General features: G+C 49.3%; 1 protein-coding gene across 6 annotated transcripts in view; it reads left to right on the top strand.

The window, feature by feature from the left end:
* The window catches only part of AMOTL1 (angiomotin like 1), a 91,853-nt gene that overhangs the window by 58,375 nt on the left and 20,357 nt on the right, over positions 1-13,121 (top strand). For all 6 annotated transcript variants that reach the window (XM_029048055.2, XM_029048054.2, XM_029048057.2 and 3 more), the window contains 3 exons: positions 34-352; positions 6,253-6,397; positions 8,538-8,627. In XM_029048055.2, the coding sequence (XP_028903888.1) occupies positions 34-352; positions 6,253-6,397; positions 8,538-8,627 (554 nt within the window). The remainder of the gene's footprint in view (positions 1-33; positions 353-6,252; positions 6,398-8,537; positions 8,628-13,121) is intronic.

Below are 13,121 nucleotides of genomic sequence, written 5' to 3'. Positions count from 1 at the left end.
CGATTAATGGCGTTTTCTGCGCTCTGCCCCCAGCCGGCAGTGCCAGCTTCCCTTCCAGGCCGGACAGCAGCAGCAGCAGCAGCAGCCACCGCCACAGCCGCCTCCCAGCCCCATGCCCTCCCAGGCCCCGGCCACCCCCGGGCCCCTGCATCCGGCCTCACTGCCGCCCTTGTCGTCGTCCCCGGCGGCCCAGCTGCTTCCGTCCGCCACCCCCCCGGCCCCGCCGCCGGCCCCGGACGCCTACGCCATCGTGGAGCGGGCCCAGCAGATGGTGGAGATGTTGTCCGAGGAGAACCGGGCGCTGCACCAAGAGCTGGAGGGATATTACGACAAAGCCGACAAGCTCCAGAAGGTACGGGCTGGTCAGAGCCGGGGGGAAGGAGTCCCACGAGACTGTACGCTCCTGGAGGGCAGGTATCGCGGGCCCAGCGGCAAGAGCCCGGGAGTCAGAGGACATGGGTTCTAATCCCGGCTCCGCCACTTGTCTGCTGGGTGACCTGGGGCTTCACTGGGCCTCGGTTACCTCATCTGTAAAATGGGGATTAAGACTGTGAGCCCCACGTGGGACAATCTGATTACCTTGTATCTACCCCCAGAAGTTAGAACAGTGCTTGGCAAATAGTAAGTGCTTAACGACTACCGTAATTCTTCGTAGTATTATTATTATTACCCATTCCACCGTATGGCACGCTCCGAAGCGCTCAGTACGGGGCCCGCTGGAATCGCTCGGTAAATACTGCTGATGGACGGATCGAGCCAGTCAGGCGGGAGACCCACTGGTTATGTCTCCAAAGCCCCGAACGCGATAAAGAGAGACAATCCCTGCCCACAAAAGGCACACAGTCTTGGGGGCGGGGAGCTGTAGCAGGCTGCAACTTTGCGAAAAACTATAGATGCAGAGAGAGAGCCAGGCTCTGTTCTAGGGGAACACCAAGCGTTATGTGTTCGGCAAGGGTGATGGGAGGAAGGGAAGCAACATGGCCTAGTAGATAGAGCACGGGCCTGGGAGTCAGAGGACCTGGGTTCTAATCCCAGCTCTGCCACCTGTCTGCTGTGTTACCTTATGCGTGACACTTGACCTCTCTGTGCTTCACTCATCTCAACCACAAAATGGGGATTTAGAGTGTGAATCCCATGTGACATGGACTGTGTCCAACCTGATTATCTTGGATCTCCCCCAGTGCTTAGTACAGTGCCTGGCACATAGTAAGCGCTGAACAACTACCATTAAAACATAAAGAAGGCAACTCTGATAACAAAATGAAAGATCTAGGTGGGTGAGCAAGTCTTGAAAACCAGGAGGAAAGAGACATGCAGCCAAGCTCAGTCAATCAAGCAGTCAATCAAAGGTATTTATCGAGTGCTTACTGCACTAGGTGCTTGGGGGAGAACACCACAAAGTTGACAAGACACGTTCCCTGTCCGCTAGGAGCGTATAGTCTACAGGGGGAGACAGACATTAAAATAAATTACGGATAGGGGATTGGGACAGTACAAAGATATGGGAATAAGTCCTCTGGAGTAAAAACTTACCGGGAGGGTTGAAATAATCATCACGGACCAGGACGAAATTATAGTGCTTCCCACTTAGGGCAGGGAAGGTGTCTATCGACTCAGTTGCACTGTGCTCTCCCAGGTGCTTAGTACAGCGCTCTGCACGCAGTAAGCCCTCAGTAAATACCACGGTTGGTAGACGGGTCTCGGGTTGTGTGTGCTCCTGCGTCAGGGATGTGCGTGTGAGTCTCCAAGTCAGAACACACCTGCTCCGGGATCAAGTCTCCCAGTGAGTCCACCAGGCCCAGCGACTTCTGCTAAATTCAGAAGGAGACGATGGCAGTGGCCAAGCATCTTTCAGGCATATTTACTGAGCCCCCTCCTGGGTGCAGAGGACTGCACTGAACGCCTGCGAGAGCAAAACAAAGTTAGAAGACACAACCTCTGCCCTCAGGAGTGCACAGCTAACAGACCTGAACTGTTCTCTTTAGCCATTGCGGGAGGCCTAATAATCAAAATAATAATAGTAATTATGGTATCTGTTAAGCGCTAACTCTGTGCCAGGCACTGTACTAAGCGCTAGAGTAGATACAAGCAAAACGAGTTGGAGCCAGTCCCTGTCGTACAAGGGGCTCACAATCTTAGTCCCCATTTTACAAATTAGGTGACTGCGGCCCAGAGAAGTGAAGTGATTTGCCCGAGGTCACTCAACAGACAAGTGGCAGAACTGGGATTAAAACCCATGACCTTCCGCCTCCCAGGCCCGTGCGCTATCCACAAGGCCATGCCGCTTCTGCTGGCTCGCAACTCCTGGCCCATCCTGGTTTGGGCCTAGGCTCGAATCTGACAGCTCTGGAGGCCATCTTCTTCATTTCATGATGCAAGAGGGAAGGAAGGGCTGGCTCAGCGCTGTCTGGGAAACAAACATTTCTTTCTTTCCCCAAAGAAGATCGATGGGGGATCGGGCCCGGGAGCTGTGTGAAACCATCTGAGGGCAGAATTTGGCTCTGACTCCTTGAACACGGAATGTGGTTTGAGCGATTGCAGGGAGGAATCGGCAGTTGGGAGGACTTTAATGTTGTTTCTTTCTCATCCCGTGACTCACAGTGCGAGCCTGAGCAAGACTCTTAACCTCTTAGTGACTCGGTTTCCCCTCCGGGAGAGGCCAAGGGCAGTGCCAGTTTGGAAGAGGTGCTGGAGGAGATTGTAGAAGAACAAAACAGATTTTTTTTTTTAAAGCCTCTCTCTTCTGCCCTTCCAGCCCTTAAGCTTCTCTCCAAAAGGCTTTTCTTCTCCCCCAGTATTTACTGTAAGGTATTTACTGAGCAGCTAACATTTCTGTGAAATGTTGGCTGAGGGAGTCTAGAAGGGGAAATGTATTTTGAAAGTTGCTGTGGTCCATCTCTCTCTTCTATAGCGGCTGGTTCTCCTAATTGGCAGGCTGATGGGATCATTCCGGTCTCTGCCTTTAGGCTTAGGAGGGAGCTGGCATCAGAAAACAATGGAGGATAAGATGGGAGTTGGCAGAAAAGTACCAAGTTTTCTTTAATATGGTATTTGTTAAGCATTTACTATGTGCTAGGCACTGTGCTAAGAACTGGGGTAGATTCAAGCTAATCGCTTTAGATACAGTCCCTGTCCCACATAGGGCTCACAGTCTTAATTCTCGTTTTACAGATGAGGTAAGTGAGGCACAGAGAAGTTAAGTAACTTGCCCAGGGACTCACAGCAGACAAGTAGTGGAGTTGGGATTTTTTTTTTTTTATAGTATTTGATAAGTGCTTACTATGTGCCAGGCACTGTACTGAGCACCAGGGTAGATACAAGCTAATCAGGATGGACACAATCCCTGTGCCCATGAGGCTCACCGTCTTATTCTCCATTTTACAGATGAGGGAACTGAGGCACAGAGGGGTGAAGTGATTTGCCCAAGGTCACACAGCAGACAAGTGGAGGAGCTGGGATTAGAATCCAGCTCCTTCTGGCTCCCAGGCCCGGGTTCTATCCACTAGGCCACATTGTTTCTCATTGGAACCTATGTCCTCTAACTCCCGGGCCCATGCTCTTTCCACTAGGCCACACTGCTTCTCAATTGGCCAAGAGACTTGCGTTTAATTGAGTGACGACTTCCCGTGTCGCTGATACGAAAGAGACATTGAGCTGGACAGCAGGCCCGGCTCTGGGTTGAAGTGCATCCCGGGAAATGATGTCCCCAGCACCCTAGCGGGTAGGGAGCGTTTTTGACAGTGTTGCTCTAAGCAGAACTTCAGCAGTGGCCTCAATAGCTGTCATCATCCCTGCGACCCGAACGGCAACCACAACGTTGTTATTTTATTGACTTGGCACATGTCTTCTATGAACGGTAGGCAGAGGGGCTCATTGTTCCTCCCCGAGCTTCTCCTTCTTGAAGGTTGAATAACTTTCAGTCAAAGGAACTCTAAAGGGCCCAGACCGGGGACAGCTGAAAGCTTCGGGGGGACGGCTTTTGGGTGAGGAGAGTGGGAGGGAGAGGCAGAAAGAGAGTGGGAGGGAGAGGGGCAGAGGAAAGAGTGGGGGAGAAGGGTAGGGGAGATACGGGCAGAGGGATGACTGTGGGTGAGGGCAGAGGAGAGAGTTGGGAGAAAAGCAGTGAAGTCAGGGAGAGAGCTGAGGAGAAAGTCGGGAAGAAGGGGAAAGGAGAGGGTGGGGAGAGGGCTGAGGAGAGGGAGGGAGTTGGGGAGAGAGGATTGAGGAGAGAGTGGGGAGACAGCTGAGGAGAGAGTAGGGGAGATGGTTAAAGAGGGGGAGAAGGCCGAGGAGAGAGTGGAGGAGAGGGCTGAGGAGACAAGGGGAGAGGAGCTAGACGAGTCCTCTCTTCATGTTCAGGCGAGTCTGTTCCCCAGCCTGGAGGGGAGAATTGATCCGACCCTAATGCGATAGGTTTGCCCATCCCGAGGGGAAATCGGTTTGCGGTTCCTTCCCCTGCTCTATTCTGAGCGGCTGGCAGAGATCCCGAAATCGCTCCACAGGCCTGCGTTTTGTCTCATGACTGAAATGCTTTTAGCTTTCTGCCCATCATGGTCATGCTCTCGCTACTACATGCCAGTTCGTTTTATAGTCGGTATTAGCCGAGACACACACACACACACACATACAAACACAGAGTCAGAGAAGCTGGGGTGGGGAAGGAGAGGGAGAGAAGATGATGGAGCTTGAAGTTATCTCTTTTGAAAACAAAATAGAAAGGAAGGATGACAATTTGTGGTCCAAGGAGGAGACGGTTCAGGACATGCCGTACACTCTGGCACCACATAACAAACATTCCACGATCTCCTCCGAGTAGATGTGGAGGCCTGTCAGCTTTCTGACTTGAGATGCCTTCCGAGTGGCTGACTTCAGGGGAACCTTTGAAATCCGCCACGTTCTTATCCCCAGGGGACGATTAAAGTGTTGCCGATATCAGAGGCGTGTCCTTGAAGTGCCTCTGGTGCAGTTTGGAACCGTGACCATCATCTAATTTTCATGGAGATGCTTGAAGAAGCTCAAATGATAATAATTGTGGTATTGGTTAGGCACTTACTTTGTGCCGGGCGCTGCACTCAGCAATAGGGTGGAGACAAGCAAATCAAGTTGGACACAGTTCCTGTTCCCCATGGGGCTCATAGTCTCAATCCCCATTTTACAGATGAGGTAACTGAGGCATAGAGAAGTGAAGTGACTTGCCCAAGGTCACACAGCAGACAAGGGGCAGAGAGGGATTAGGGCTGTGGTCCTTCTGACTCCCAGGCCCATGCTGTACTCACTAGGCGAGGCTGCTTTAGGCCCCAGCTCTGGCGCCCAGCCTCCCCACAGTCCGTCTCTGCCGGTACCTGAGCGGGGACCAGGGCGGGGCCCCTTCATTTGCCACGATACCCCCGTTCTTTGCCTCGGCCACGATAGAGTTGAGCAGGCAGCCCATCTCTGCAGCTGCGTCAACAGCCCAGGAACCCACAGAGAGTTACATCCATTGAAATTGAAAGCACCTTGGAAACAAGCACATGAATGCCATGGTTTTTGACTCCCAGTTTCCAGATGGAGAAACCGAGTCACAGATTGTTTGGGTGACATGCCTGGGAGACCTTCCTCCGGTATAGGGCTGTAGAAAGTTCTGCCTTTGTCACAGACTTTAAACTGGCTCTTTAACAACGTTAAACGACAATAGCAATATTCCTTCCAATCCTTAGTAAACACTGAAGCTTCCTAATGTCCACTGCAAAATACGTTTCCTCACCCTGACACAGAAGGTCCCTAGCACCTCATGTGGACAGCTTTATGGATGACACAAAAAAATCCAAAAATAAGAATCGAGAATCATACCATGATAAAGACCAGCACCATTTTGTGTTCATTCCCTTGAGATCTAGGGACTAGCACAGACAGACCTTCCATTTTAGGGGGCTTAGGTCCAGTTCTTCCTGGAGACAGGGGACAGGATGAGATGACTTTGTGTCCTTCCTCCTGACCCTGTGATCCTATACCATAGGCAAGCAATGTGAGGCTCAAAGAGAGCTTGGTAAGAGACAGGAAAAGGTGGACCAGTCCAAGGAATAAAGGGATGGCCATTCGGCCGGCATTATCCCGGAAGTCTCATTTCCGGCTGGTCTGTAGGCGGAGGGGACAGGTGAGCAAACTCCGGCTCCACTGGCCTCCATCTTGCGATAGGGTGGCATGCTATCCCCATTGAATGGCGGCCTGACCCGCCTTCCCACCCCACTTCTAATACCAACTCTCTCTTTGCAGTTTGAGGTAGAGATTCAGAGGATTTCGGAAGCCTACGAGAGCCTCGTCAGGTCCACCACGAAGCGAGAGTCTCTGGACAAGGCAATGAGAAACAAGCTGGAGGGAGAAATCCGAAGATTGCATGACTTCAACAGAGACCTCCGAGGCACGTTAGAAACCGTTGGGCCCCTGATGAGTGCGTTTTTGGGGAGCTGGTGTGGTGCGAGCTCTTGAATCCCAGCTCAGACAAAACCGGAGAAATTAAATGCCTATTTTTTGTTGCTGTCAGTAAAGCTCAGAAATAAACCGGTCCATCCTGCCGGACGCCTGAGGCGGTTTTCAATTTTAGAAGAGAGACCGAGGCACGGATACCAGCCTTTGTACTCTCCCAACTGCTCGGCCCATAGCGAGTGATCGATTGAAACGCTTCATAAAGTGCTAAGTGCTTAGTACAGCGCTCCGCACACAATAAATTGTTGGCCTAGTGGATAAAACACAAGCCTGGGAGTCAGAAGGACATAGGTTCTAATCCCAGCTCTGCCACTTGTCTGCTGCATGATCTTGGGCAAGTCACTTCACTTCAGTGACCTCAGCTGTAAAATGGGGATTAAGACTGTGAGTCCCATGTGGGACATGGCCTGTGTCCCATCTGATTATCCTGTATCTGCCCCAGCGCTTAGTACACTGCCTGGCATACAGTAAGTGCTTAACAAATACCATAAAAAAAATACCTTTGACTGGCTGATTGGTTAGAGGAGTCCCAATTTAATTAGACAAAATGCCCACACCCACGTGGAAAGGTTGGGGTGATGTTAGGAGAAGGCAAGATGCTATTGGCTTCAGAGGGCGAACTCAACAAAAACACCAATAAATATTAATGAAAGGCCCTTTGGTGACTCTGTAATTACTAGTCTGTAATGACTTGCAACTTACAACTTATAACTTGAAGTTCCTGGAAATTCCACCTTGTCCTCCGATTCCTAATTTATAAGACTTATGAACCTCCCATGTTACATATTAGATCTGATGAGATCATAGCACATCTCGTCCCAGGGTCTGCTCTTCGGAGTACTAGTAATTAAAGATTTGCGTAGGGGGTTCAGTGATAATTGGAGCCCCTTCTGACCTGAACCTTCCATTATTTTTCAAGCTGACCGCACCACCTCATTTCGGAAGTTATTTTGCAATGAGCCCAGTCCAAAATCAAAGCCAGGGGGTCCGTACGGTGAAGCGGACACTGATTCCGAGATCGGAAAAGGATGCAGACACCATTCTTGGGAGATTTGCTGCCTCAAAGTGCAGGCTGGGGTTGAGGGAAAATTGGGATGAAATCCCCAGCATCACTTCTCTGCACCTGCCCCAAATTCCATGGTTTTAGTACCATCAGTAGTTGACCAGCATCATATGGGATTTCTACCTGGTACCCCCTTAATCAGCATCCTTCCTTTGTAACTTCCCCAGACAGTACAGTTCCCACAGTAATCAATCAATCAACCACTGGTATTTGTTGAGCGCTTACTGTGGGCAGAGCACTATATTAACCGCTTGAGAGAATACAACACAATAAAGTTGGTAGGCGTGAAACCTGCCCACAAGGAACTGACAGCCTACACGGGGAGACAGACGGTAAAACAAATCACAGATGGAGGAATTAATAGAGAGTAAGGATGTGGACGTAAGTGCTGGAGGGATGGGATGAGTACCAAAAGCCCCCTGGCCAAGTGAAGAGTTAATGTAGAGAAGTCAGTCGATCGGTCAGTCATATTTATTTAGCGCTTACTGGGTGCAGAACACTGTACCAAGCACTTGGGAGAGTTCAATAGAACAGACCCATTCCTTGCCCACAATAAGTTTAATATCTAGAGGCGGGAACAGACGTTAATATAAATAAATAAATTACAGACAGGTACATAAGTGCTGTGGGGTGGGGAGGGGAATGGATAAGAATTGGAACAAGTCAGGGCGATGCAAAAGAGAGCGGGAGAAGAGGAAAGAAGGGCTTAGTCAGGGAAGGCCTCTGGGTGGGGGAAGGAGGGTGCTCAGTACAGTGCTCTGCCCTCAGTAGCCTCCCAGCACAGTGACAAACAGGCGAGTCTTCCTTCCCCTAGGGGAGACAGAGGAGCTACTGGTCCGGCCGCATGAAGGAGGCTTCGGACCTCTCAGTAGTTGCTGTCCAGTCCAGCCCTCTCCCTTTTCCCGCTCTAGTGTGGGCATCACCAACTTGCCGCTATCTTATTTTGTGGGTTTGGCTGCTGAGTTTATATACATAGAGATCTCCACTGAAAGCATTTCCTGTTTATGCACAGACCGACTGGAGACTGCCAACAGGCAACTAGCCAACAGGGAGTATGACGGGCATGAAGAGAAAGCGGCAGAGGATCATTTTATCTCCAAGAGTGAGTACTCGTGTTTAGGTTCGCTCTCTAATTGGGGCAACGGGGCAGAGGGGAATTTACCGCCAGTTGGAGAAGCTCCTCTGTTGGCCTGGGCTTTAACTCCTCTGATTCGGCACAGAATCGAGGAGAAGCAGCATGGCCCACCGGATAGAGCCCGGGCCTGGGAGTCGCAAGGGACTGGGTTTGAATCCTGACTCTGCCGCTTGTCTACTGGGTGACCTCGGGCAAGTCACTTCACTCCTCTGAGCCTCAGTTCCCTCGTCTGTAAAATGGGGATTCAATCCCTGTTCTCCCTCGTACTTAGACTGTGAGCCCCATGTGGGACCTGTGATCCTGTATCAACCCCAGTGCTTGGTAAAGCTCCTGGCACATAGTAAGCACTAAACAAATTCCATTAAAAAAACAGAAACAAACAAGTCAATGATGAAAAAACTGATGTACCCTTGCCTGAGGCCAAGTAGATAAGAGGCGATTTCACCAAGCTTTCCAAAGGCGTCCAGTCCCATAACCATGTGCTTGGAGTCCAGAGCAAGGAAGTGGGATGGCCACCTCTATGGACCTTTCCACCCCGAGCCCGAGATTTCTTTCTTCAGCCACCTACACTCTCTAAGCTTGAAGGACGGAGAAGGCAGAACTGACGTTCAGCTCCTCACCCAACTCCTCCTGGGGCTGAGGCCTTCTTTGCCCTTTTGACTTTAGTGCTTTATTTTTTCTTTCCAGCTCATTTACCTCTATGTCAGTGTCGATAGTATTTACTGAACACCTACCGCGTGCAGGGCTCTGGAAAGGAGATGTATTTTTCTGGGTCACGGCCTGTGTGGACTCTGATTGGCAGGGAGAGCAACCCCAAGCTGGGAAGACTAGGACCCAGGAGGGAAAGGCTTCCCAGTCATAGCAAGGGCAAGGGAAAGGAGGAGGGGACGGGGGAAGAGAGGAGGGAGCCAGGAGACAGGAGAGCTGAAGCTTGAAAGTCTGGAGCCATCAGCAAAGCTGGCTGAGGGAAAAGAGGGGCAGAGCGAAATTAAATTAATTCGGTCATATTTACTGAGGGTTTACTGTGTGCAGAGCACTATACTAAATAGTTGGGAGCATACAATATAACAATAAGCCTTGGTGACCTCATTATGGGCAGGGAAAGTGTCCTCTGATTATATTGCATTCTCTTAAGCATTTAGTGATAAAATAATAATGGTATTTGTTAAGCGCTTACTATGTGCCAGCCATTGTACTAAGCGCTGGAATGCTCTGCACATAGTAAGCGCTCAGTAAATTCCATTGATTGATTGGCCAAGAAGGCATCCGAAAAACTTACCGGCCGGCTGTGGGAATGCCCTCTAGTCGGTCGCCTCGGTGTCCCTCGTGAGCAGACTCCCAGATGGTGGTGACCACCCGGCCCAAACAACTAAATGCCAAATGATGGAAGAGCGGTCCAACCTGATGAATATGATGAAGCTGAGTGTCAAAGTCTTGATCCAGTCTGCGCTGAGCCTGGGTAGAAGCTTGGATTCAGGTTATCCTCCCTTGCAACGGTTCTTTGTAGTAACGGAGCACTGTCTCAAACACGGGCTGAAAGTTAAAAAGAGTTTTATTGGCCAAAATAGTCCTTCTTTGGGCCCCTGGAGCTGGTGGAGAAAGAAACTTTGTCCTGAAGCATCTGACATAGCAACTAGTGTTAAAAGTCTGCCAGGATTAAAGTGAGTTGGGTGTAAAGCATTACCAGTACCATACATTCTTGATTTAAAAAAAATAATAAATTCCAGTTTTACCAGATAGCTAGTCTTTCCTGCAGTTCCTCAGGGCCATATTTATATCAACGCCTATTTACTTGTTTTGATGTCTATCTCCCTCCCTCTCCACCACCCCAAAAAAGACTGTAAGCTCATTGTGGGCAGGGATTATCTCTTTATTGCTCAATTGTTCTTTCCAAGCACTTAGTACAGTGCTCTGCATACAGTAAGAGCTCAGTAAATACAATTGAATGAATGATTGGGGAGGGAGCCAAGTTGTGGTAGGGATTGTGTTCTCCTACTACTCTATTGTACTTGCCCAAGTGCTCAGTACAGTGCTCTGCCCAGACTAAGTGCTTGTTAAATATTGATTGATTGACTGAAAAGGCTGAAAAGCACTGGGGTAGATAGAAGATAATCAGATCAGATCCCATCCACCTACCAAGGGAGCTTCACAGTCTAAGGAGGAGGCAGAACAAATATCATCCCCATTTTTACAGAGACACTGAGGCCTAGAGAAGTGAAGTGACTTGCCCAAGGCCACACAGCAGACAGTGGCGGAGCCGGGATTAGAACCCATGACCTTCTGACTCCCAGGCTCGACCTCTTTCCACAACACTTCACATGGCTACACTGTTTTTGCTCTATTTTTTCATTTGTGACAGAGGTTTGGCCCCACAGACAAGGGGCTCATTTTCAAATAGCCTCCTAAACTTCCAGATTTATTAGAGGGCAGCTAGTCTTCTTTGTCATATTTCCCCAAGGGCGGACCATCCTGTGGGGAGAGAGCAATGATGAAGGAAGCAACCCTGAAGGTGACATGTCAGCTTTCAGCCAGGAATTTGAAAAATAAGACATGTTGGTGGGGGGAACTAGATTGGGAGGTGTGAAATTTCAACATACTGGGGAAGAGCCAAACTGCTTCTTTCCCACAAAGAAAAGGCGCTGGACAAGTTTGAGTTAGGAGAGGTTTTAACGGCTCCTGCCATGTTTGCACTATCCAGCTGTGACTGGCCTTGGCATTTGGGGAGGCAATAATAATAACTGTGCTATTCGTTAGGCACTTGCTATATGCCAAGCACTTTACTAAGCACTGGGGAAGATGCAAGGTATTCAGGTCCTACATGATAGGAGGGTGACTTAGCCCAAGGTCACTTTGATCAGGGACAGCGGAGGCAGAAATTGCCACCTCTGAAATACTCCAGACCCACAGACAGCTCTAGGTCCTCAACCACATCGAAGCTCATTTGAGTTCGTTTCCAGCTATCAAATACGATGTTCTCCTTCCAAGAAAACAAACATAGGGGGGAAAAAAAGAAATTAGACCCCGAAGGCTCTTTGGACATCCAGGGACTTAGAAAACAACATTTTGATGAGTTATGGGTTGGTGAGTCAGAAGCATATGGATTTGATTTCCTTTAGAATCCTCCCGGGTTTCAGACTTAAGAGAAAAGAAGCAGTTGGGGCCAAGTTCATTCGGGGTTTTGTTAAAACCAGAGAATTTTACTAGAAACAAACTAGTTATGTTTCAATGGCTCCTGGTGTCTTTGTGTTTTTTCTTCTCCTCTCTGCTCTCAGGACCTCTGAGATGGCCCAGACTCTTCGTGTAGGTCCCAGAAAGGACTAAAATACCTTGAGAGAGGCTTCTGATTGTATTTTTTTTCCCACAGATCCAGATGCAGGGATTTTAGTAGGAATGACAGAGACATCAACATTAATTCCACTGACTCAGCTTAGCGGGGAGGGAGATCAAGGGAGTTGGGGTTTTGGTTTTTTTTTTGAGCCTTCATTGGATTTCACTCTATCGAGTTATGTTGCCTCCCATCTGTCTTCATTACGGAGGAGAGATCGGATGTCGCCCGGAGACACGGGACGTTCGTTTGCTTCTCGGGCGTCCAGCTATTTCTTAGAGGTGACTTGAGGGAGAACAGACTGCAAAGCTGCCTCTTCAAGCTCTGTGTCAATCAAATCAAATTGTTCTCTTTTATCAAATCCCCCCCTAGCCCCAGCCCCGCAGCACTTATGACTGCATCTCTGTATTCTGCTGTTTCCCCTACCTGTGATTTATATTATGTTTGTCTCCTCAGCTAGACCTTTACGCTCCTTGAGGGCAGGGATAGGGTATTTCACCTCCATTCAATTGTTCTCCCTCCTTCTTGTACAGTGAAACTCATGTGGGACAGGGACCACGTTCTGCTTGATTGACTCTTATCTACCCCAGCACTTATAACGGTGCCTATAACAAAGTGTGCACGTAAGAGAAGCAGCGTAGCTTAGTGAAAAGAGCATGGGCTTGGGAGTCGGAGGTCATGGGTTCTAATCCCGGCTCTGCCACTTGTCAGCTGTGTGATTTTGGGCAAGTCACTTCATTTCTCTGGGCCTCAGTGACCTCATCTGTAATTTGGGGATTAAGACTGTGAGCCCCACATGGGACAACCTGATTACCTTGTATCTACCCTAGTGCTTAGAACGGTGCTTGGCACATAGTAAGTGCTTAACAAATACCATTATTATTATTATTATTATTATTATTAATAAGACAAGGAGGGTGGTCTAGTGGATAGAGCAGCATCCTGTGTCTCACCATCTTAATCCCCATTTTACAGATGAGGGAAATGAAAATTTGGGCATTAGGAGTTCTAATCCCTTCTTTCCACTAAGCGGCTTTGGGACCTTGGTCCAGACCTCAATTTCCTATTCAGCTAAATGGGAATAAAGCTTTTAATCCGTCTTCCAGGGTCGGGAGCTCAACAAACGGCCATAGTGC

Source organism: Ornithorhynchus anatinus, chromosome 20 (genome assembly GCF_004115215.2).
Source record: "Ornithorhynchus anatinus isolate Pmale09 chromosome 20, mOrnAna1.pri.v4, whole genome shotgun sequence".
Classification (NCBI taxonomy): Eukaryota; Metazoa; Chordata; class Mammalia; order Monotremata; family Ornithorhynchidae; genus Ornithorhynchus; species Ornithorhynchus anatinus.
This window is presented reverse-complemented; position numbering and strand designations above follow the sequence as displayed.